General features: G+C 39.5%; 1 protein-coding gene across 1 annotated transcript; it reads left to right on the plus strand.

The window, feature by feature from the left end:
- Window positions 1-1,522: 1,522 nt before the first annotated feature.
- On the plus strand, window positions 1,523-26,503 carry LOC104521931 (probable guanine nucleotide exchange factor MCF2L2; the record flags this gene model as incomplete). The annotated part of the gene is made up of 11 exons (XM_010164071.1): window positions 1,523-1,639; window positions 4,798-4,947; window positions 5,982-6,106; window positions 7,704-7,818; window positions 8,492-8,611; window positions 9,656-9,847; window positions 10,616-10,807; window positions 11,020-11,197; window positions 21,284-21,387; window positions 25,516-25,604; window positions 26,338-26,503. Coding segments are annotated over 11 exons (1,548 nt in total), but the record flags the coding sequence as incomplete, so codon positions are not given.

Consider the following 26,503-nt stretch of genomic DNA (forward strand, 5'->3'; position numbering starts at 1 on the left):
TGGCCAGTTTTGGTTCCCTCAATACAAGAAAAATATTAATCTGGAGTGAGCTCAACAGAGAGCTGTCAAAGGTCAGGGCTTGGAGCGTGTGCTCTATAAGGAGATGCTGAGGGAACTGGCCTTGTCTAGCCTGGAGAAGGGAAGGCTTGGGAAGACTAATGTAACAGGAGCTTTCCAGTCCCTCCAAGCAGGTTACTGAGAGCATGCAGCCAGGCTGTGCATGCTCTGTAGAGCAAGAGATAACTGATGTAAAGTGAAACAAGGGCATTTCTGACTTGATATAAGGAAAAACTTTTTTAGAGATTTTAAAAATTTATCTCTAAAACTTATAGAGATAATTGGCAGTGGACCAGCCTGCCTGAAGAGGTTGTACAGTCTCAGTCCTTGGAGGTTTTTAAGACCATGGTGGATAAAGTTCTGAGCAACCTGGTTTGATCTCACAGCTGACCCAGCTTTGAGAAAGAAGTTGGCCTAGACACCTGAGGTTCCTGCCAACCTGAATTATTCTAGAATGATTTTATAACAAAGATCAGCTAAAAACCCAGTCAAGTTTGTTCTCAAGGCTTTTCTTAGAGCACTATCAGCCTGTAATATACATACTCTTGCCTCCATATATCTGTGCTCATTTACTTGTCCACGGTGCTTGCAAGTATACTTGACTCCCTTGGAGCCGGCCAACAGGCATAGCCAGTTATCCTTTCCTTAAGCAGCAAAGTGAAGCAATACATTTGACATATTAAAGTCTAAGGCTTAAAATTTCTAGTCATTTGTGCTCAACATCTTGTTTTTCTGTTGCTGAAATCATGGTGTACTTTTCTAGCTGTTAGAGCAACAAGGCATAATTGAATGCATGTGTGTTATTTGTGTAACTACTTGTGTTGCCAGATTTACTGTGGTAGTCAAAAGGTAATACAGCTTACCTGAAGCAGAATGCAAATCTTTTGCTTTCATTAAGCAGGTCTAGTGGTAAGGAGACTCTTTAAAGTAAGAAAATGGATTTAGGTTTGTCTCTGTCTTTCATTATGGTTTAACGAATTCAGTGGACATACAGTGCCATAAAAATGATGCAACTGAAAGCAAAATCTTATTCTCAGCGATCTCATTTCTGTACTTCCCTGGGTCAAGTGGTTGGTGTTGAGGAAACTGTTTAACCTGCCTACTTTCTCTGTAAATAACAGTTATCTAGAAAATATCGAAATTATTTGATGAAAGTTTGTGTGAACATCATAAATACCACACTTTTGCTCTTGATGAATAGGCAAAACGACTGCATCCTCAACCCAGCAAGGAGCAAGATGGTGTTAGATTATGGTTAGTTCGAGAATGGCCATGTACATGTTAAGAAGGCAAAATCTAGTGGAAATAATCTGTGGCCATTGCATGAACAAATACTTAATGAGAGCTTACTTCCTGTGGTGGAACTGCAGTTTGGTCATATTTGTTTAAGGCAAACCCAGATCCTAGGAACAATGATTAAAAGGGCTCGTTATTTCTCTGTCCATTGTGTTTGGATTCATTTCAGATCATCATGTTAAATTCTGTCTCTGATCTACATGGCTATATTGACAAAAGTCAGCTGACCCGGGAGCTGGGAGGAACCTTGGAGTATGGCCACAGTCAGTGGATACATCACCGAACTGTGAGTATTAGTGGTGTGCTTACACGTGTCTTCACCCAGCATTGTCCAGATAATGAATGTAGAGCAACCATTAAGTAGTAACTCTTCACCCTACACGTTCTGCTAGGGATTCATGGAAAGAGGAAATCCATGACTCAAACAGAGAAAGGTAAATTCCCAAAAAGTTTGTTACAGAAGTAGTAATCTCTATCTCACTGTTGACCTAGACTGGGGCCCAACAGTGTTGGAGTATTCTTACTCAGCAAGGCCCTTTGACACGTTCTTAGCTTTTCAGTAATTGATGAGATTCATAGGCCTGCAGCTCATAGTTGAAGTTGAACACATGCTTTAGCACTTTACTGAATCAAAGGTTAAGATTCTCACTTTAATGATTAATTATGTCCATCATTTAAGAGAAGAAAAATACTCAAGACACTAGATTTTATTTTCCTTTGTTGTAATTTCTGTTCTATGTAAACATGCACTCCAGCTGGGTCTTATTTTGAGTAAATGAAGAATAGTTAATAATTGTAGGAAAAGCAGAAAGACTTTTTATTCTGTTACCTTTGAGGAAACCTGTTACAAGTTTGTTTGTTCCCTTTTGGGTGGTTAATGCATCTCAGCAGATGCTTCAAAATAATGTAAACAATTCATTACGGTGCTTAGAAATGGTGACCGTTTACAAAATCCAGACCCCAAACACTGGCACATCAGCAACCAAAATATTGTCTTACCCTATCTAAGAAAAAATGGGCAAAGCTGGGTCCTGCTCCTGGAAAATGAATTAATTTCCCAGAGACTGTATGCAATGATTGCATCTGTCTTTGTGGGTCTACTTGCAAGACTGGTATGTTAGAGCTCACACATAAGTAGCCCTAGTGTTTTGCCGTGTTCTGAGCAGCCTTGGGTTTGAGTCTCTTGTTGACCTGCAGGTTAGGTCTAACACTTGGAAAAAGAGCTTTTCTGAGGTAGCTTTGTTAAGTCTAATCACTTTTGTCACTTTCCTGCTATGAGATGCATTAACCACTGTCCATATAGAATTAAAATTTACTGTCCTTGAGAATCACTAAGTATTTCAGGCTTCTAAATATACACACACTAAATCTGATTTCCTCTAACACTGGTTCGCTGCATTTATAGCTGTGTTGATTAGAGGGAGGTTAGGACTGAGTTAGGTGAACAGGCTTACGTGTTGAAGTTATCAAAAGTGTCAAAAAGTATCCCTTGCAGGAATCATCTATCTGAGCTTTCAAACAGCTAAAGGCTTGAAAAAATGAGGAAAGGAAATAAAAAGAAGCACAAGAAAGTCTGTGTTGTTTATTAATGACAGGAGTTTATATAAAGTATGAATATATAGTTTGGTAAAATACGGAAAGAAAAGTGAGCCAAGACTTGTGACTATGTAATCCTCAGATCTCTTGGTTTGATTTGGTTGAAAAACTTTTACCAAGCACGGAGACTTAAAAAACCACAGATATCATTTAGGTATATGAAACAATTTATTGCTCATACACACAGGAGAGGGTCAGGGCAAGCACACTATTAAGTGAAACACTGATAAGCCTGTGCTGTGTGGTGCAGTCAGCCAAGGAATCTCTACTGGATAAGAGGTTTTCATCAGGGAAGTGTCAATGTCCATGGCACCTTGAAACAGCCTGACTTTCAGTCTTGCTGAGCTACTGTCTTAATCCCCTTTGCTCCTTCTCTTAGTGTCCTCAAATCTTGTCCTGACAATGCTTTTTTCTGGAACAGCTTTAAACTGTTGCTAAATGGTAGTGACACAGCAATCTCACTGCATTGTTCTTTGTTTCTGCTTTCTTATCTTGAATGGCTAGCAACCTAGGAGATTTCTTGCCCACAGAGTAGGTTTTTGGCTTTTAGTAAATGGCCTTTGGTTGTGGATGGCTCTATCTGTGTGGCAGTCAGAAGTGTGACATTTCAGCCAACTTTAATCCAGTAGTTTCAGTGTTGAGAACAGCAGGCTACAGCTGCTAAGGGCTAAGCCAGAACATATGTGGGTCTGTCCTGCTTGGGTTGAAAGCAGGCATGAATTTATGGGAAAAAAAGGGAAGAAGGCTATGAACCCTGCTAGCATTGCCTCATCCGGGGCGTGTTTCAGATAGCATATGTGGAATGTAATTTCTCTCGGCACCTTTCGAATGATGATCTACCTCCAGTTTGTTTTTCACTGAGCACTCAGCATAATTTTAACTGTTATGGTTGCAAATGAGGCATTCCCATCATTGCTGGAGAAGGGAACACAACTTGCAACAACTATGTAGTGTTTGACTGGGCGCAAGAGCATCCCTCGTGCTGTTGACTGACTCAGACCATTAGGTGGTTTAGATCAAAAACTGTAAACAATAAAGAGCTATACAGGACAATGCAGTCTCTAAAGAAATTGGAGCATGATCATGTAAAAACATCCCATGCAGTTGCTTGCTACTAGATACAAAGGTTTAATCATATCTCAAGTCTGAACAATATATCCTACTGTGAAAAGGGAGCATTCTTTTTAAGTCTTCCTCACTGCCCCTTTCTTTAGTAAAACCACAGATTTCTGCGTTTTGTATTGGGGCACCCAAGTGATAAAGAAGCAGCAATGCTCCAATGAATTTATGCATTTTAAATGTATTTGCAGTAAGTTGTTCTTGTATTTCTGTACTAATATGAACAGATGGGAGGGAGTGACTAGTATGCATCTAGTACAGATAGGCTGGATGGAGATGCACGTTTTCAGAAGTCAGGGAAGGCAGATTGCTGCTGAGTGAACAATGGCTGTATAAATAGAAATGTAAAAAGGCTTTACTTTATATAATTTTGGAGTCTCTTCAACTTAAATAAAACCTTATTTAAGATTCTAAACACAGCAGAATTTCCCAGCAAGCATGGGTAGAGGATCTGAAGTTCCAGTCCTGGCTTTGAAGCTGGTGTTCTCTGTGGTTTCATTATGTCTGTTAAGCTCTGTGAGTTCCCCAGCTGGTTCGTGGAGATTATAACACTTGTAGGCCTATGGCAAGATCATTTGTGACACAGGATTTAATTTGTAACTTTTAGCATATTCACCCAAAAAAGGGCAACATGGCCAGCTTTACAGGCATGTAATATTTGCAGCACAGTATGCCTGAAAGGCTAAGGGTAAATAACCAGTCTGTGACTTTATGCTCTTGCTTTTCCAGGCTATTGAAAACTTTGCAATGACAGTAAAAACAACAGCACAGATGCTACAGACCTTTGGAACAGACTTAGCAGAGACTGAACTTCCCAACGATGTGCAGTGCACAGAGGAGCTCCTCTTCGCGCACACTGACCACCACAGCAAGCTGAAGGTGAATATTGTCTCATGACAGCTCCATCTGCATAATACATGATTTTTGATTTAACAAACTTTTCTGCCATCATTTGGGAGTCCGTTGTCTGGAAACTACTGAAGAGGAGAGAAACCTGGGTTCAGGAGGTTGATTTGATTCAACTGTGAAAAAAGACCTTTTACAGCTTCAGGAATGATAGAACAGAGAAATGTCACTTCTGCTGTGTGAGAGGGTGTGATGGGGTCACATCTGGAATAGCATGGGCTCCTGATGAAGAGTTCATCAGAAGGGATGAACTCCCACTACAGCAGATGTAGAGGACGTCTGTGAGGATAATCCAGGAATACACAGAATGACCTAACTAGATGATAACTGTCATTTGTTTTTAGTGTTTTTTTAAAGTTAGGGCAAGTTTAGCTTTTCAGAGTAAGGCTCAGAAGAAAACATTACTGCTGTCAACAAACACCCTAGGTTAAACACAAGAGAAAAAGTGCTACTTAATCTATATTAGCACAAGAACAAGTTTTATGCAAGAAGTGTGCAGTTATGTGGGGACTCCTCAGCTGACATGTTAATGTTTGAGCCTCACTGTCCTTTTCATTGCTCATCTTTCATGCTGGGAAAACACCTTCTTCTGGGGATGACTCCTTGATAGCTGACATACTCTGTCACAATGTTATTTAAGGAAATTCTATTAAGAACTGCAATGTCTCAGCAGAGTCTCTAGCTCATGGGACAATCTGCATCACGTATTAAATTTGTGGTAGAATAATTTATTCTGCAAATTGCCTTGTCAGAAATGCAATCTGCTCAGAAGTTATACATTTTCCCTTTTCTCAGAAATATCTACTATTCAGACTGAATAGATGTAGTCTGCATTTCTAGAAAAAACACACCTTCTTTGGTAAGCATTTATATTTTGTTCCAAGTATTTAATACCTATGAAAGAATCCTCCTTTAGTATTACCATGTTGTCCATCTAAGAAATGTGAGCGTTCTTAGAATAAGTACATACAATTTGTTTGGCTTGTTTTGTTTTTTTTTTCCCTCAGGATGAGCTGAAACTAGCTGTGAAGCAGGGGGCCACCCTACTGACATGTATTAGGGAGCCAGTCACCCGAAGTGCCAACAGCAAACTCAGTCCAGATGAACTGGAAAATGTGGCGACAGTAGAAAGGTCAGTCAAGCTTGATTCCCTTGTGCAAGTTGCTTTTTTATTCCTAAGAAATGCAAGTGTAATTTTAATGATTTAAATATGCGGGTTAGAAATTTGCACTGGTTCAGGTCCTCAGGATTTTTTGGACAGGTATCTCACAGAAGGGAATAGCTTTGAGAAAGTTACTTGATTAAACTGTCAAGGCAAGTTCAAACAAGCCCTGAATTTCTTGGTAATTTTTTGTTGGATCACTAACTACCTGGCTAAAGATTTAATGTGGGACTTACTTCTGCCATAACGTATGCATCCTCAAAACTTTTATGCCTGGTTAGAAAGTAGCATCTGAATCCACGTGAGATGAGAGGGTATGTGCTTGTGCATGTCTGTGGAAACACCAGGGGAGGAACAGATGAAGATGATACTCTGAAACATATCCCTTCACAGCTACATAGAGAGAGAAACTCCTGTTCCTTCCTACAATGCTAGTTGCTACCATAAAGCTTTTAGTCACCGTGTAGAAGTTTCTGCTGTGCCATGTGATGCAGTGGAAAGAGAAATGTCATGCTACTCTTTCAGCGTGTCTGCATTCACTGGGAACAAAGCTGCTAAAAGTAAAGCTGAGCTGATATTTTTCACTGAATACCTTAAAATCCTTTAAACAGTCAACCCAAAGGATTTTGCTAATTAATCTTGAATTCAACAACTAGCTTTGATTAAAACCACGTTTTTCAGGGATAGAGTGAAAATAGAACTTTGTTTTTGAGAGGAATAGGAGGGAGCTATTGGTGTTCACCCTGATAACTTGATGATTCCAGCACTCATGTGGCTTGTAGGAGATCAGGCCTGTCCTCTGCCTCCCCAGAGAGTGCCTATCTGTTGAAATACAGGATATTTGGAGAAGACTTTCTTTTCAGGTTTTTTTGCTTGTTTGTTTGTTTTTGTGGGTTTTTTTTTCTGTTTAAACTGTTCTACTTTGTAATATAATTAATAGATTATTGAGACACTGTATGGATGACTCACTAATCTGGTGTCAGACATTTTACTGAAGGTGTGTGACACCTTGGCACTAATTTCTTTGTGAATAAATGTTTCCTTATTTACACAAAGTGAAACAATGTCCATGGGAAGCATTATGATCTTCTAATCTTGTTTTTAATCGACTGGGAAAAATGATTCAGTCCTTGCCTATTTCTGATGGGTGAAGAAAATGAACAAGTTGTAGAGTTCTGCTTTAAACATTCCTTAAAATTATAATTGCGTCATATTAAATCTTCATTAGCCAGGAGTAAATTATCTTTAAAGAATTGAGTGGAAGCTAGGGAGAGACAGCTGCTTTTAGCTGCCAGCGCATGGAACAGCTCTGTGTTCCTGTTGCAGGTCAGGAGGCAGGACTGCAACTGCCACAGCGGATGCAGTTTTCACTCATCAGTCACACTCCTGCCTGTCCCACTGCAAACTTCATTCGCTTTTGCTTAAGGGAAAGTTGACACAGAGCCCTCTTACATGGGTGCAGGCTCCCCACAACCTCCCTGCTCTGCTTTCTGCCATCAATTGGTGTAACTCAAAAGAAATTAACTATAGGAAATAAGTAAGTTCTTTCATTCTACTTTCTTAATAGGTTGTTGGCTCAGTTGGATGAAACAGAAAAGGCTTTTGATCAATTTTGGACCAAGCATCACCTAAAACTAGAACAATGCCTGCAGCTTCGACACTTTGAACATGATTTTAGAGAGGTATTTCATTTGTTCGTTCTGTCTTGTCTTCTCTGGTAAACAAGGTCAAATTTTCCCCATACTTAGAGCATATTGGCAATCCAAAAATGAGGTTGGGAGAGAAGCCCTTTATTACAAAATAGGAAATGCATATTCAAAAATTAAATTCTTGATATCTATCAGATATCTTACAACATTTGAGTGAGGCATAGTGAGGAAAGTGCCAGCCTGTTAGGCCAAAATGTGAAACACCAACCTCTTGATAAGTCATTTTGCATTTTGTATTTATGTATTGAATATCACTTCTGTGACGGTAAGTTGCCAATCCCACCAGAGTCAATGGAATACAATTCAGAAAGCCCAGTTGTCAGCCCAGACGCAGGAGAAATACAGATTCTGGAGTAATACAGACTCTGGAGTTATAGGTCTTCAAAACTGTGCACGCCTAAATAGTGAGAAGCTGGGCAACTCTTTGAGGAATAGTCGGTTGTTGCTTTATTCTTTGTCTTTGCCATTTTGGAATTTGCTGAAAGACTAAACTCAAGATTCAGACTCTTCTAAAAGATGGAGATGAATGTTTAGAAGCCATTAGGTTTCTTAGAATTTTATGAGTATCTTGGGGTGGGGTTTTGGTTGGGTTTTTTGTTGGGTTCTTCTTTGTGGTTTTTTAATGGTTTTGTTGTTGGTTTTTTAGGTAAAACTGGCATTGGATAATCTCATGGAAGCACAAGCAGGTTTTGCTGACATTGGAGACAGTGTGACTCGAGTGGAGCACCTCCTAAAGGAACAGAAACAACTGGAAGAGAAAGGACAGGTTTGTACTCAATATAATATTCTAGCTGCTATAGACATGATCTTCTAGACACTTTTCTGTCACTGTCCTTGCATCATGCTTACTCTCTTCTCATGAGTCATTATTCTCATGAGTCATTAAATTGCAAAACTCAAACACTATTTTCCAGAAGCCAGGATTGTTCAGACCCAGTAGTTCCAGTTTATTACTTGGAAAGCTAGAATCCAGTTCAAAAATCAGTATTTAAAACCAGGAAAGGTTAGGTCCATCTTTGGAATCTGAAAAGCCCAGAATACTTAACCGATTACCTTGGCCAGATAAGTTTTAAGACCATTCTATTCAGACTCACAGCAGTCTGAGGAACACCCATGCCTTCCAATAAACACCTTTCTTTTCCAGACATTTGGACTTTATAATTCTATCAGCTGGTCAGCTGTGATATCCACCACATTTATTATTATTAGAAAGCAGTGAACAAACAAGTAAGTTGAATCAGAGGAGGATGTACATGAAGAAATTGAAAAGCTGAGGATCATCTTTTTTAAGAATAGGATTAAGATTAAGAAATATTGTGATCTTTGCACAGCTCTTCTGCAGAAGCCTAAAGGAATAAAAGTCATAGTAACATGCATTTTCCTTACATTGTCCACATCACATAATGTGTTGATGTGTACTGTATTCCTATTAGCCACCTCTCATTTCGTCCTATTGTGACTAAGCTTATGAACTGTACTTAGTTGCCCAGGAGAGCAGGTTGTCCAGATGGCTTTTTAATATCTTCAAGGATGGAGACTCCACAACCTCTCTGGGCAGCCTGTTCCAGTGCTTGGTCACCCTCACAGTAAAAAAGTGTTTCCTGATGTTCTGATAGAACCTCTTATGTTTCAATATACTCACTGACAATTAAGTTGATCTTCAATGTAAATATAAAATAAGACATATCAGCTAGATTAATATCCCAAACCTTTACCTCCAGGCTACAGCAGGGATTACAGAGGTGAATTTTCTTTATTATGCATATCATTTTAAGATCTAACTTTGCATTTTTTCTCATTAATTTCACAGGAACCTTTGGAGAAGGCCCAGTCTCTAGCTCTCCATGGAGAACAGCTCATCCAAAACAACCATTATGCGGTTGACTCCATTAGACCAAAGTGTGTTGAACTCAGGCGTATTTGTGATGACTTTACCAATGAGACCAAGAAAAAGTATGATATTTTGGGAAAGTCTCTTGAGCTGCATAAGCAGTTAGATAAGGTGAGTGAACCTTCTCAAGTAACAGCTCTGTTTTTATAAGCTCAGATAACTGATGATGAGAAAAAATATTTATTCCTTTTTTCCTCCATTTAATTCAGAAACTGTTACTATAAAAACTGGAGCAGTAGCTTCCTATAATTATGGTCTTAAAATGACGAAAAGTAAGAAATAAAACGAAGAAAAAATTGAGCTAGGCCTAAATTTGAAATGAGAACCAGTATGTTTTCCAGTGTTTAAAAATGAACAGTTTACTGCTTGTTCAGTTGTTTTCACTTCCTCTGATCTATTTAGAATAGCAAGCTAAATGCTTTGAGAATGTCTGCATGCTATTCCAGCCTTGTCTGAAAAAGGAATTAACAAAATTTTATGGTAAAAGCCTACTTTGGAGTATTTTTAACTGAGTTTTCTAGGCCTAAGAAGTTTGGGGGAGTTTTGGTATGGTTCAAGTATTCATTTCAGTTTTTGGATAATTGTGTGACTGAACACCAAAATAAGGTAGTACAGCTGACAGATTCGATTTGCAGCAACCACAGTAACACTTCTCTTTGCTTTTATTTTACACATTACTGGACCATCTGGCCTGTAAGAGCTGAACTGATCTTGCCACTATTCTACTTATCTAGATGGGGTGACTTGTGGCCAGGAACTGTTGGGTGTTAAAAAGTGTAACGTTAATTCCCTTTAGTGACGTGTTAAGACAAATCTCTATTTCACTACATAGACCTGTCAGTGTTGATGGAGTCCTTCTCGCCCCATTTTTCTTTAAAGGCAAGCCAATGGTGTGAAGCTGGAATCTACCTCTTAGCTTCCCAAGCTGTGGACAAGTGCCAGTCACAAGAGGGAGCTGAAACTGCACTGGTTGAAATTGAGAAGTTCCTGGTAACAGCTAAGGAACACCAGCTCTCTAACCCGAAGGAGTTCTACAATCAGTTTGACATGATCCTCACCCCTGAAATAAAGGTAAAACCCCTCAGATGTGCATGCACTCACTTAGATTTTCAACATTACAAATTGCCTCTACATGAGAGCTTAGTGGGCTGTATATTTGAATCTGCTCAAATACGTGTCTTTCCCCACACCAAAAGGGCACAGAGGTGAGCACTTGGGGAAATAAGTTTTACTCAGGTGAGTAGTCACGGAACACACCTGTAATTTACCTTTTCTTTGCCTAGGCCAATGCCCAAAGAATTCTACAAAAACTAGAAGATGTACAAGAAATGTTTGACAAGAGGCAAGTAAGTCTGAAGAAGTTGGCAGCCAAACAGACCCGGCCAGTACAACCTGTTGCCCCACATCCTGAATCTTCCCCAAAGCGAGCATCACCAAAGATTACCAGACCAGCAGGAGTAGGTAGGCCATGAACAGCTGCTTTCAGATACACACCAATGTTTTGTCCACACAGTCATGTTTAATTTTTGGTATCAGAACTGAAACTTGAATTTGATGTTCAGTGTCAGCCTTGTAGGCCTAGCTGTGAAAAATGAATGTGAAATATCTGTCACTACAAACATACAAACAAGGGTGAATAAAAAAAAATAAATCAGGCTTTTCTTCCTAGGTCTAATCTACAAAGTGCATTTCTATACTGTTTCTCAGTATGTCTTATATTGCTAATTCTTGAAAACCCAAACCCTAGGCTAGTCACTGCCAGTCCCATAAGGTAAGCATGAGACCCTTTTTTACATTGCATATACTGTAATGTGAATATTTGGCTTTAGAGGGTCACAGTCCCTCAAGTTTTAGTCAGATACTGCAAATGTTAAGGATTCATTATTGACACTGACTCATTTGTGCAATTCTTTGTTTCTCCCATCTACACAACTTTTCTAGTGTTGTCCTCTACTGATTGTAAAAGTTGAACATGGCTTCTGTTTGGAATGTACTACAAGTTCATGATTTGAGGTTAGCATGTGCCTTTAATCAAGATAGCTATTTTCTGCAAAAAGAACATGAGTGAAGCTAATTTGAAACAGTGCATCCTGGAGACCAGCTACTCTGTACTTGGTGGCCAGGAGGGGTTGTCCCTTTTCAGCAGAGATAGCTATAAGGAATTAAAAAATGGAACCTTAGGGCTTTTTAAAAGAGGAAACTTTAGCAAAAAGCCTTGAAAAAAACTAATTTGTGTGAAGAGCATGCAATAAATTTTGCTTTCTCAACAGGAAGAATAGGATGGCCAGTGGCCTGACCATTTTGCTTTCTAGGCATACTATCTATCACAAGGTCACACAAACGTCCCCGTTGTTCTTGTCTGCTCCCCAGCACTCATCCTTTCTCACCAGAGAAGATCTTACTCTTGTTCCAATCACCATGCTGGTTTGACATCTGTACTTTCTTTCCCCAAACCATGCCAGCTGTGTTCTTAACGTACAGTTGCTACCTCAAGTTTCAGCTTCACTATTGGCTTAAAGGCAAACAGAGGACAGTGCCTTTGAAGAGGTTCTGCTACCCCCACATCCTCCAGCAATGTGTTCCCCTCTTGCACTGTTGTTGGCAGTCAATTAGCTGAAGTTAGTGATTAGTTGTGATTTACCTTGAAAACTCAATGAACTGACTGCAAAAATGTGGTAGTTAGTTTTCCATTGTGTGAGTCAGAAAAACTAAGGGAGCTCTGGAGATGATGTAGCCCAATCACTTTCTGAAAGCAGCACTAACTAAAATTAATCAGATTATTCACTGATTGGCCACTAGTGCTGAAGCAAAGGACTTTGCAGAAAAAGGGGTTGTGGGGTCAGTAGGTCAGAGCTAGTTAGTCCCTGTTAGTGGAAATACAGTTTTAGAATGGCTTTTGCCTATTGCGAAACTGCATCTTCAGGCTAAAAGCTAGCCTTGCATTTCTGTTTCTGTTTATGCATGCAGTCTATGTGTTTGTGTTCCTTCAACTTCTTTCTTGTCATTTTAGAGCACTTGCAGATTTTTTAAATTAAACTTTTTGTATAGATAGAACCTTGAAAAATAGTATATAAATGACAATGCTTTAAATTTTGACTCTTGTTCATACAGCCATTCCAATACTATCGGCTCTTCCACAGAAAATCATGAGATGCTCCCTTGCTCTGAGCCTTGCATTGCAGTTCAGTGTTATACAACACCACACAGGATAACTGTGTGACAAGGATTAGCCTCTTATGTCCTGTTGCAGATTAATAGCTCGATGAATTTATTTTAAAACGTTACTCCAGTTGTTCTCTGAGGAGATGCAAAGTGCAACCAGGTCCTGTTCAGACCTTGATAAGTAGACTATAGCAAATCATTCAGGTTCTTTGTGCCTGAAGATGATTGACCTAGAGTACCTCTGTACAAAGAAGCAGAAATCCCTGACTGTCTACAGCTTATCCTGGGGCTCAAAAACAGTTACTTTAACTGCCGTGAACAGTACATGTATCTTTACATATATACTGTGTAGTGGCATCCTTTGGGTATTATCCAATTGTCTGCTACAAAGAGTTATACTTTGAATTTCCTGAATTCTCTTTAAAACCACTTGGCTTACTTACCACTGGTAAGTATTTTAACCTCTCTTTTTTTTTTCAGAAAGAAAGCTGAAGCACAGAAAAACTGAGTGATTCACCAAGGGGTTTCACAGTTTGAGTCTGAAATATGGCTGAGAATAGCAACAGGGACACTGAATCCTATTCCCAGCCTTGAAAATGAGGCTGTGAAATTCTGTTCTTCTTAAAGCTACCCTCTTTTGGACTTTCCTCTGTGCCCTTTCTGCACATTCACAGGGTCAATGCAGAATCAGCATTTATTTATGGGGAGAATTTATTGAGCACCATATTGGAAAACTGGAAGAGGCTAAGAGCACCTTCTTGAAACAGATATTGTAATTCATTGTTATTTGTTACCCAGGACATACCTGAATATTTCTCAAAGCTTGCAAAATAGAATATGGCAACAGGAAAATACCATATTCCTAGGCTGTGTAAATGCAAAGGCAATAAAATGTGGTAAACAGAAATAGAAGACCAGAAAGAAAGGCTTTTGTCCCCAGGCAGCAGATGTAACAATACCATGGCAGCATTGCAGTAGCTGTCTGTGAAAGGAAAAAAAGTTGCATTTGTTCCAGAATAGATTTTGTTTTGTTTTGTTTTTACTTGCTGACTCTCCATTTCCCTAACAAGGAGTGGTAGGGGAAATTCAATTTAATTCAGGGTGCTAATGGAAAAATCTTAATGGATGTGAAGGCTCAGGCGTGAAATACTCCATTATTGTAACTGTGAGACTCTTAATTTTATGTGGACATATACATAGGTGCATACAGGCAGAGCTGACACCATGTATGAGAGAAAGGGCAGATTTCTATCAGGGAAAAGGCTGTGACAGTTTCCTACATCTATGTCCTTATGATCTCTGGTGACTCTTGGCAAAGTCTTAGCCCAGTGAAGATCCAGAAGGGCAGCTCAGAGCTGCACTGCAAACTCTCCCTCACCAAATGCTATTCTATGGGTCTGGAAATTCTGAAGTAAAATTTTAAATTAATCCAGTTTTTTCTTGAAGCTTTTGTTTTCACAAATTAACTTGTAAATTTTGCAGGGAAAAACCTGTTCAACAGTGAAAAACTAGTACTGGAATTATCATGATGCTCAAAAGTCTATGCCAGCTGCACCTGGTACACATTTCAGCTGTGAGAATCTGCTTAAATATTATTCACAGATAAACCCAGAAAAGGCAGAAAAACTTCTGCTGACCCTTTTATAATAAATGCCTTGAAAATATTTCAGTAGTATATATGACACCTTATTTCAAGGAGAACTCTGTTTACTCCCAGTGGAAGCTGCTTGAATACTGCTAATGGCTAAACTTGTCCCTGTATGTCTTGGGAGAATCATAGAATGGTTTGGGTTGGAAGGGATCTTAAAGATCATCTAGTTCCAACCCCCCTGCCATCAGCAGGGAGAAAAAAAGTGGCACTTGATGGGGAAGTGTCTTTGCTCTAATTCTGAGGGCATCATTTTTGATGATCTGACTACATATTTGCAGACTGTATTTCTGTACAAAACTCCTTAGCTGGAGTGAATTGGGATAAGTCCACAAAGTCAAACCATGCAGGCTGGTATTGCCCATAGGCTGACAGGCACAGTAGGATAAGCCACAGAGCTGTAAAGCTATTAGGGATGACTGTAGTCAGCATTTTTCTATTTTCATTTGCTTGTAATTCTCCCAAACTCTTAACTCCTTGAAATGAAACTTTCCCAAAGGCTATATTCTTCAGCCTGACACTTTCTTGGAAGACTTCAGTAAAAAATGTTTTGGCCATCTCAGTGAACAAGGCCAGGAAAATGGTCTCGTTTCAGTTACCTTAGTGGTGAGAGCTGGGTGTCCAGATTTGGCAGAATTATAAGCACTTGGGGGGAAAAAAAAATATCAGCTCATACATGTTCATTATGTATGAACTTGCTACAGCTTGGCTCCTATAGTCTCATTTCCTTTGTTGTCAGCAAAAATCTTTGGAACTCAGAGACAAAGTACGTTTCTTATCCCCTGCACTGTTTGTTTCCTTACAGTATGATCTTGCAGCAGTTTAAGCCCCTCTTAATGCTGGGCTGTCACAGTTTCCCTTTCTCCTCTCCTCTTTGCCCAGCACAGCCATGTGTTTGTGACTGATTTCTCTCAGTATTTATGGTCACATAACTAGTGGGAGCAAAGGAGGGAACTGAAAACTGACCCTGGGGCGAGGGCTGTTTTGTTTTTGCTAGTTCAGCTCCTCAACACCCAGTTCCATGAACAGCAGCGCTGACAAGAAAGGAGACAGAAGTGTGTGGCCAGAGGTTGGGAGGAAAGGGAGAGCTGTGCCAGACCCAGTTCAGGTGGGTTTCAACTGTTCTGGAGTCATCCCCGAAACTTGACTACTTTCTGCTGCTTCTCACTCCAGCTGACATGGGAAAGAGAAGCTGGTGCATTTGGTGAGAAGGTTTCAACCCTGTTAAAAACCCATGTGGGTGTTAACGCGATTCAAGTTAGTGCAATGTGGGGAGGAGGGAAGGTGTTTTTAATAACTTGTACAACTACATAAATAAATTTACATTGAAAGAGCAGTGCAAGACTGAAATCAGAATTGCTGGGCAGAGCACGTGCTCATGAACAAGTGAAGTGGCATAATACTCAGTAAACAGAAAATTCCATTTTAAAAATGTTACGTTGGTCTGTGGAACTCTGAGTTCTCAGTGTGGTTGGTAACAGCCTGTTACCTCTGAGAAGTGTCATGAAAACAGCTCAGTAAATACTTGTGAAGCACCTGAATTGTAAAAATGGCTATTAGAAAAAAGACAATTATTTTCAGAGCAGAGATTGAAATAGCATATGGATAGTAAGGCTCTGGGACCCCACTGAGAAATACAGATAAATCAAAATAGTGAATAGCTGCTCATGAATTATGTGGTTTTGATTCCATGTGCTGAATGCAGCAAGGGTTCTTAGAGGGTGGTGGGCCAAGATGCCTTAGCAGGAAAAGGGCAAAATTAGGGTTGCACATGTAGGGTTGCTTCTGGCATCTCCTGTCTTCTAAATGCTAGAAAATATTCACCTAGACATTTCTTTGTGTGCAACAGAAATGTGAAATACATGATCAGAGATGTCAAAATTTCTGTGAGCTTGTTAAGCAAATAACATGTTTAACAGCATAGTACACATACAAAATCTGTGACTTGCCCTACAAGCATCTGTTTTGGTCAGCTTGGAACATGAAATTCATAGGGGGGAACCCAGCTGGAGCCTTTTCAGTTCTTTGAATAATAAAAATTAAACTGGTTCCATCTCAGTTAAACGTGTACGACTGCTCATTGGATCCATTCCAGTGTTCCTCGGAGTCACTAATGCATAACACTCACTAACTAATAACATCTGGATAGAGGATAAAAGAAGAATGTCTTGCAAGAGTCTGGGGATGTGTGCAGGAGAAGTGAGACTGCAGAGAGATTAGCTGACTCAGAAAATACGGTGCATGTGATTTTCATTAATGGTTTTAGGAAACCACTAGTTTCTATAGGTCAGGATATTTCTATAAACAAAGTAGAGAGAAGGAAAAGATGCTTTCAGTTTTGCAGCTGTAGGGCTGCTATCACACTTGGGCAAGTCTGAAGAAACCAAGTAGTGTGTTTCCTTGCAGAACAATATTCCACGTACAGGGGCCTCACTCTATGCTTCTTCCATGGGCAGATTTTCAGGGGGCTAGAGCAATTTTGCTAGAGCAAAGTACAGTTTATATTGCCTAAGAATGGAAAAGTATTAAGTCTTTAAATGATAAGACTTAGATGCTCTGGTGTTTCTTTAGCTGCCTAAGCATGCTGTTTTATCATCACCAGCGTTCAAAACCACTATTAAGTCATTAATTATCTTCAAACTCATGTTCCTGTGGGACAGCACAAGCTGCAAGCCCCAAGAAACGGTTTAGCAGACGAGTCGTTTCCATGCCTGCTCTCGCAGAAGGATTTTGATTCTGCAACAGATGGGGAAGCATGTGGTTGGGAAATTCACACGAGACTTGAACGTAAAGCATGGCACTTATTTGAGGGTAGTAGAGGCATGTTTGCAAGTGCTGGCTGTGTGTCATAACCCTTGACTACAGAGTCTGTGTTTCTTGCTACCTAAGGAATTGCATCTACTCTAGCAGGAGCAAATCTGAGGCCAGTTACCCAGATGGACTAATCCAGCTGTCTCTGCGCACCTGGGAGCTGCACCCAATGGTGCCTGTACCCTGCCACGCAGGAGCAGGGTGGGGAAATGGGTGAAACCACAGCCTTTCCTCACAAGCAACACAACAAGTTGTCCCCACTGAATTTATTTCAGTCCTGGAGTGGTGCAGAGATTGCAAAGCAACATTGAGCACATGAGTCTATGTCCTTTCATGGAAGCTTTAGGGACAGTACAGATTACCACTTGCTGTAGGCTAGATAATGAAACAGTAATTCCGTACATATCTTATAGCAGGCTCATAAAAAACTAGTAAGCAGTACTAAAGACCCATAGGAGAAGCACAGTGGTGCTCCAGGTAGACCTAAAACCTGCTTTACTGTAAATATCCCTGCAATAAAAAGTTTACCTCTGCATACAATGCCCTTTAACAATATTTGTTTAAAAAGCAGCATTAAGCAATTTAAAATATTAATAAGTTCAAAATGAAATCTTCATTACTTATTACCCAGGGGAGTACTGTAAAACAATAGGATGCAAACAACCTTGAAACCATGCAGACCTTAGATTGTTTATAGATAGTTATAGTTTTCGTTTGTTCCTGGGCCTTTGTTCTTTCAGTACCAACCCAATACAGCAGTTGAACACTAACTTTCAGCCTCCTCAGCAGTGCAGAACAGTAATGACCTTGTCATAGGCCAACTGTACTGAATTTTATAAGAAGTTTCCCTTATAAAATATTTCTAGTTCCACAGTAATTAGTGCAATAATAATTGGCAGGTATTTGGGCTGTTTCTTTCTAAATTACTCCAGAAACTACTTAAATGTACTGACATGCAGCATCTCTGAATATGGGCCAGTCAATAACTGAAAAATACTCTAGAGCACAACCAAAACCAGATTGCTTCCTGATTTCAATTAATTTCTGGGTCAAATTGGAAGGGGAAAGTTTGCTGTGTCAGTCTGAATCGAACTCACTCCTAAAATACAAGCAGTTGGTTTTGACACCTTTCGTATCTTGTATCTGCCTCCCCCTTTCTGAAATACGCCATACTGAGGAAGGCAAGACTAAGACAATAAACTCACCTGAGTACTTTGCTGTTGGATCAAGGAACATCTGCACTTGGGCTTTCTGTGAGTGTGTCATCTTTCACTTAAACTGTCCAGTGTGCTCTTTCCTGGATCACCTGGAACTGTCTGAGTTTGTACGCTGTGATCCAGACATCAAAGTCATAACTGATTTCCATGTTTTCTGATTAATGAATAGGTCAAACAACTTGGTATTGCAGACTGAGCTGTTCTAAGCAAAAGTTCTCATGATTCCTAAAGTTATTTGCTTACATTCCTTTTAATAACACAACCAGTATATCTAAAACTTGGGAATTAGCTTTGTAGAGCAATCCAATGGGCCAAACTCAGATTTAGATAGGGTAACTGGACATTGGCAGCATATCTAGGGTATTCAGGAGTGCCTGGTAAGTGTGTGGGGAAGAGCATGAAACAATGTCTTGGTTTTCTTTGATTGAATCAGGATTTTTGCGATTAAGTCTTAGATTTATATTTTTCCCGCTGATTTTTCAAGGTATAAATAGGACATAGTTGAGAGAATCTCCAGGAGGGAATGTTGTTCAGTGTGATAGGTATGATCACAGCCTGCATCTTGTAAAGATCATGGTAGATGAGAATTTAAGGCTAAATAGAATCTTCAGAATGCATTAGTATGGAAAAGAGTGAATTTGCTGATACTTGTAACACTTTACTCAGGTATTCATGGGGAAAAACGTAAAAGGGTCTGTTTGAAAATTTATGGAATAGTTGATGAAGATTGGTATTCTGGTTTTACCAACAGTAGAAATCATCTTTCCTGCAGATTAGGAAGGTATGAAGAACTTGGACAATAAGCACAGATAGCTTATATTTGCTGCATGTGGTTTTTTTTGCCGCCTCTTAATTTCAAAATGTCAGTACTCCACTTTTGGGGTGAAATAACAATTCTTTTGAGAGAATAATCACTATTTCATGGAAAGCTTTCTTTGGGATGGGAAAAAGGCATCTGTTGAAAAAAGAGCTCAAAATCAAAACAAATCCCCTGCTGTATATTCTGAAAGAGAGTGATGGAAGAACCAAACAGAGTTGACATTTGCATTTCAGCTCAGTCCTGGGAACCATAAGAATCTTCTACTGGTCAATTACAGCTGCTGGTGGCTGCCAGACTTTGCTGTTGCATTGAAGAAACTGTCTAATACAGTCATTGTGAGGAAGTAATAGGCATGAAAATGACATTGCCAAGTCCTCACAGCATTCAGCGTGGGATAAAACCAAGAAGATTTAGGAAAGGGTTGGAGAGAAGCTGCTTTAATTAATTCTCTTCCCAGCCGCAAGATAAAGCAGATAAAAAACCACCGGGCAGAAGAAATGTCAGCTTGTTATTATTGTCTATGAAACTGATATGTTGTCTTTTTAACTGCATATAATTTGAGGTGTTTCTATGTGTCACTTTTTTCTGTGGGTTTTTTTTTTTTTGTTTTGGTTTGGTTTTGTTTTTTTTTTTTTTACTACATTAAAAGAATTTAATAACAAGGGCATTTGAAAATTTGTTAATGTCCTCCCCATTCAAAGAGATGTCTGCATCTTTTGTATTTCATCCCTTACCTTCTTCCGGAGAAGAAGAGAAAGTTATTTGTGACAACCAAGAGTGTCATCACCTCAAAATATTAAACTTGGTGAAACAATCTTAAACAGAATGTTACTGGATGTATTTGAAAACACTAGCTTTTATTTTCTGAAAAGTTCCTGTTTAATTAGAAAGTTTTCCCAGAATAAAACTGAAAAGTACCTAATATTAGAATTGCAACAATTTTGTTCTTTGTTGCCTGGTCCAGATTCTTTCATCATTTAATCTGGTATTCATATTTGTTTTTACCATGACATACAGGGTTGCCTGTATCAACTCAGCAACTAAGAAAAAGGAGAGCACTGTTTGCCTTGTACTTATATAACATGCACTGTGAGCTCATTATCAACTAAAAACAAAGATATGAACTGTAAGAGGGAGATTATTTTCTCCTCAAGCCAAATGTATGATTCTCCTTCTCACAGTTAATTTTAAATGTTTTCTTTGGACAGCAGCCTCAGGATAAGTGATGAAGGACAACTTTCTAGTAGCATTAGATAGCTCAAGGTGATCTGTGGTTTACAGAGCCTGGAAGGCCCAACAAACCTGACATGACAAAGCATATTCTGAAATCATTTCCTCGGATTCACTGTCATTACATACGTGGTCACAGTGATCTATGGAACACCTGTATAATTACTCTTTTGAGACTTGTTCATGTGATGAAACCTTACAGGGAACAATTCGTTAAAATCTAACATTAAAAAACCATTACGAGAACCAAAATTTCCTTTCTCTGGGAACCCACACAAGGAACAACACCACCTGAGCCGAAAAACTCTGTAAGTGAGGATTGCCCAACGGTTGATACAGCTGGCTAACATTTACCTGTGCTGCCCTAAAGATGGTTGCAGGGAGGAACCCAAACCAAAGCAGTCGTTACAGCATGTGGCTGTAGGTGCCAGTTTGAGACACAGTGGAGCACCGAACAAGATCGCCCTGTGTCCTGCAACCCAAAAGGGTGAATCCACCCAAACCATCGCAGTCCTTGTCCTTCACCACTCCAGCCATAATTCAGTTCTCTAAGCCCAGTCACAGTTACCACTGATCTTTGCTCATTGCTTTTGTTAGGAAGCACATTTTCAACTTTTAGTGTACATTTTCTAATAGTACTTTCTTTTTGGCTTCCTCAGCTACCAACAGGAGGTCCACAGAAATTTCCTGCCCTCCAAGGACCATTTCTGAAGTAGAGTTATCAAAAAAGAAAAGCATTAAGAAGACTAAAGGCGGAATTAAGGTAGGACTATCTGTGTTTTCAGGACATCCCGTATTGTGAAAGAACTCAAAGCAATATAAATATAAGTTTACATATTTATACTTGGAATTAAAAAATTGAACATTTACAAGTTAATTCTCTGCTAAGCTTTTTTTTTTTTTTTTACACTTGACATTGGAGTTTGAAAGTTACTCAGATGACAGTGTTAAAAAGGATTTATGCTCATGTACATGGAAAATCAAGTTACACTAAAGTAATGGTATAGGTTGGAAGGGACCTTAAAGATCATTCAGTTCCAACCCCTCCTGCCATCAGCAGGGACACCTTCCACTAGACCAGGTTGCTCAAAGCTTCATCCAACCTGGCCTTGAACACTTCCAGGGAGGGGACATCCACAACTTCTCTGGGCAACATGTTACAGTGTCTCACCACCCTCATAGTAAAGAATTTCTTCCTCATATCTAATCTAAACCTGCCCTCTTCCAGTTTAAAACGTTACTTCTCATCCTAGCACTACATGCCATTGTAAAAAGTCCCCCCCCCAGCTTTCTTGTAGGTCCCTTCAGGTACTGGAAGGCCGCTATAAGATCTCCCCAGAGCATTCTCTTTTCCAGGCTGAACAGCCCCAACTCTCTCAGCCTGGCCTCATAAGAGAGGTGCTCCAGCCCTCGGATCATCCTCGTGGCCTCCTCTGGACTCTCTCCATCAGGTCCATGTCCTTCTTACATTGGGGGCCCCAGAGCTGGATCCCTACTGCGGGTGGGGTCTCATGAGAGCAGAGGGGGAGAATCACCTCCCTCAACCTGCTGGACACACTTCTTCTGATGCAGCTCAGGATACGATTTGCCCTCTGGGCTGCAAGTGCGCATTGCCAGGTCATATTGAGCTTCTCATCAACCAACACCCCCGAGTCCTTGTCCTCAGGGCTGCTCTCAATCAGTTCTCTGCCCAGCCTGTATTTGTGCTTAGGATTGCTCTGACCCACATGCAGGACCTTCACCGTGACCTTGTTGAACCTCATGAGACTTGCACAGGCCCACCTCTCAAGCCTGTCAGGGTGCCTCTAGATGGCATCCAGACAGTAATACATTAAAGTGCATCCCAAGTGCCTGTCCTTCCTTAGCATACGAACTATTTTGTTTCTAAAACTGGAATCTTAGTCCAGCTTCTCTGAAGATGTGTTATGTTCAGGGTTTTACAAAGTTATCCTAATTTAAATATTTTCTAAGGGTAGTTTCTACACAAAGGAGGAAAGACTGGACATTTAATACTTAGAAAGAAACCAACTAACAAAAAAAAAAAAAAAGAAAAATAAAAATTCCAGTGTTACCTGTTGCTGCATGGACAAGTAAGGTTCAGAGAAATGTATTTTGCTTTTGTGTCTCTGTGATGAGAATTGTTGTATTATTGTTTCTGCAGCAAGATTCTGTTTAGGATTCTTTGAACATCTTTATCCTTTCCCTCCTACTCCCAAGCCTTACAGCATTCAAGAGCCCTGCCCTTACAGCAGAGTCTTTTGTTTGAGCTGTAGAGACTGACTGGGATAACTGAGCTATCAAGACAGCCATTTGGCCCTCCTTGAGTATTTAAGACTGGAAACAGAAGGATCCATAAACTTCATTCATCTGCAATTCCTGTAACTAAGACAAAGTACAGCTGCATCCTGAAACTTTTCATTTGCCCAAGCCAGCTCAAATAGCCACTTTCAGAGACCAGACTTCTTTTTTCCCCTGTCAAAATCAAGTAATGCTACATTTATCTTATTTAAAATGTTTGGGTTTAGACCATGTAAATATCCCTGTGAAAGAGAGGAGTAGTACCCCTGATCTGTGCACAAATGTTTTGTAACTTTGCCAGTGTCCCCCTTTAGTAACAAGTTACCAAACATGAGACAAAAATCAAAACATATGCAGTGCCATTTACTCACAACCTGTCAAACAATAACATCCCCCTGCCGTAATTTTCTTGCATCTTCCCTGCATTAAGGTTCATATTATGAGCTCTTTAGGGCAGCATATCATTAAAATGGTAAAAAAAGCAATTTAAGGTATGTTTTGAGAAAGAAAAAAATAAGAGAGCCTTGACTGTGTTGAGGGAAATAATACAACTAATATTCAGAAAATAGCAAAAGAAGTTGGGTAGTGTGAGAGAGAGGTATGACCTTGATTTGGGTGCCCCATGAAAGTGTGATGAAAACAGCAAGTACCCTATTTCACACTGTTCAGCAGTTTGGGGGCAGAAGAGGAGGAAGGTAATAAGCTTTGTCAGTACATCTCTGCGGGAAAGAAATACCCCAACCTAAACCAGGTTATATACCAGGGAAAGGAATGACACACTAGCCCCTGTGGTTGCAGTTGCTAAGTTTTTCAGAGGTGATTAGTTATTTTAAAGGTGATTTTTAAAGGTGAGCTCTCTATAAGAAAGGAGCGAGCAACAGAGATCCCACGTTACAATAAAAGTTCTCTGGGTGTTTTCCAGTTTAGTCCAGTATTTTGAAGGTAATTCTCAAAAGAAGCATTTTGGACTTTCTGATTTTTAAGGAGTAACAGAATGAAACTCTTACATTAGCACTTCTTACACCAGTAACAGACACACATGGATGTGCTACTTTGGCCTAAATATTAAAAAAATGGTTAAATCCTGTTTGTGCAGAAATTCCAGACAAATCAGAAGTAGTTGGTTTGGGGGTTTGTTTGTTTGTTTTCTTCTGGGGAAATGGGAATATTTAGGGGGGAGAAGGGGAGGAACAGTGTTACCCTGAGTCATAAAAAGCTAAAAATGTATGAAGTGTCTACCTGGCCCATCTCTATTATTTAACTTGATATAATGCAGGCTATTTCAACCCAGCTTTTCTGCTAACCATACACCTCACTTGCTCATACATTTGAGCTGAAAAGCCAAAATTAAAGTCACTCTATTTTCTGATATGGCCAAAATTTCAGCAAGCATAGAATAAAATCCAGTTATCAGTAGGAACATACAGCTGGCCTCACCTTTGTCTAAACTCACAGAAAGTGACTTTGGAATTAGTCTTATTCTCAAGAGTAATGCAGGTAATCAGGTGCTTTCCTCTCACATAGTTAAGTATATGCAACAACATGCTACAAGTTTTATAAAAACATCCATTCGTTCATTTTTAAATCTACTTTCCAAGATTACAGTACAAATTATGCCCCCTTTCCTTCCCTTCTATTGTTGCTATAAAATTTGTTTGTATTTTATTGGTTCTGATAGTTCAGATGAGTATAGTTTATTAGTGGATTCCATCATCACCAACCAGCCAAATAATTTAGCTATATAGAACATTAGACAGGCCACTGCTTTTTCCCCCGGAATCAGCCCTTAAAAAGGAAAGTACTTAGGAAGACTCAACTGGAGTTTAGATATTGGCCTGGATTAAGTGCAAACTCAGCAGCTGAGTTGTTCTACTGAATTTGGAAAGGTTGCCTTTGAGTAAGCCACAGTAGTGCTTGGTACTTTCAAAGCTGCAGGCAAAAGGAGGAAAAGCTTGTGTAAAACTTGCCTGGAGCACACTTGAAATGATCCAACTGTGCAAGACTGGACAAGAAGTAGGTTAATGTTTATCAAAATATTTTGTAAAAAGCCAAGGGCATTTCAGCCAGGGGACAGCCCTTGCACAGGTACACTGTGCTCAGTATTAGAGGGTATGCACTGTCTCACATAATACTGCTACTGTACAGAGACACTTCTCAGAGGCACACGACAAATTCCCTGGAATTCTCCATATAGCACTGTACAAAGAACTCTGAAAACGTGAAATCTTTGGGTTGGCTTCAGGCAGGAAACAAATAAAAGTACTATATTTCAGAGTCTAAGGAACAGACTGTTATGCCTGTAATTATCTACATAAGGAGGTAATTCACCTTCTATGGTAGAAGAACATAAGGATTTTTGCCTGGAGTTAAGATTGTCTCCCATGCCAATATTCAGCAAGGAAGCAAAAAAATAGAGAGAGGAGGTATTCTTGATTTATAATCTGCACATCTAGAATCAAATTATTTTAACTTGTCCAGTAATTTACTAGACTAGGTAGAATCTGGTTTTTATTCTTTGAAAGAGATAAAGTTCTCTAAATAAAAGCATCAGCAACTTACGTATTTTCACTTTTAATGTGTCCTTTTTATTCAGATTGAAGTGATGCATGAAGCTAGTCAAGGGGGATCCAGCAGAGTCCTGGTGATGAGTGAAAGTGACGAGAACTTGTCAACAAGGAAGAGGTAAGGCTGCAAACATGAGCCAGTATAATGCTTCCGGTGTTCTTAGAATGCAAATAACTGCATTTATAGTACCTTCTCTATGACTTGTTTGAAGTTCACTAAGATCAATAAATAATTAGAATATAATCAAGTCACTGCAATGCTTATAGTCATGCATTTATACACACTATCAACTGGAAAAGCAAACAAGATTTATCTTTTGTTTTGGGGGCTTGGTTGTGTGGTTTGTTCCCCCCCCTCCACTTTTTTTTTTTTTCCCCTCTTTCTTACAAGCATTAATTACATGACATGAGAAAATAAGTCATTAAAATGCATGTATTTACAAAAAAGTAGTATTAAAAATCATTGTGTTCAGGACACTCATATTTAACTATATGCCCCTGAGAAGCTTCTGGTTTTTCAAAATGCAAACAATCTTTTCTCCCTCTCTACAAAGTCCTGATAAAGAGATTATTAATTATGTATTCTAGAACACCAAACTGAAGTCAATAGTTTAAGGAAAAGTACCAAGCAAACCTAGGTTAATTTAGTTGAACTGCACTGGTTCTAGGCCAAAGGGAGCAATTTAAAAAAAAACCAAAAACCCAAAAACCAAAAAACCCACCAACCACAAAACCCAACCCTGCAACAAGACAAACCCTACAATCCTCCCTGATTTAATTTCCTTTGTTATCTATCTTCTTCGGTATGATTTAGATAATTTATTCTTATGTTATGCCAGTATCTCACACAGGTACACACTGAAGTTACTTGATGCAGAAGACTACATTTCTAAAAACACTGGCTTCATACCTTATGCTACACAAATTGGAGACAGATACAAAAATGCAGTTTATTACTACCTGAATTTAATTATACCCTATGAAAATGCTACGACTGGTCTCCAAAACATCAGCTAG

The sequence above is a fragment of the Antrostomus carolinensis genome, unplaced genomic scaffold (assembly GCF_000700745.2).
Source record: "Antrostomus carolinensis isolate BGI_N321 unplaced genomic scaffold, ASM70074v2 scaffold18913, whole genome shotgun sequence".
Taxonomy (NCBI): domain Eukaryota; kingdom Metazoa; phylum Chordata; class Aves; order Caprimulgiformes; family Caprimulgidae; genus Antrostomus; species Antrostomus carolinensis.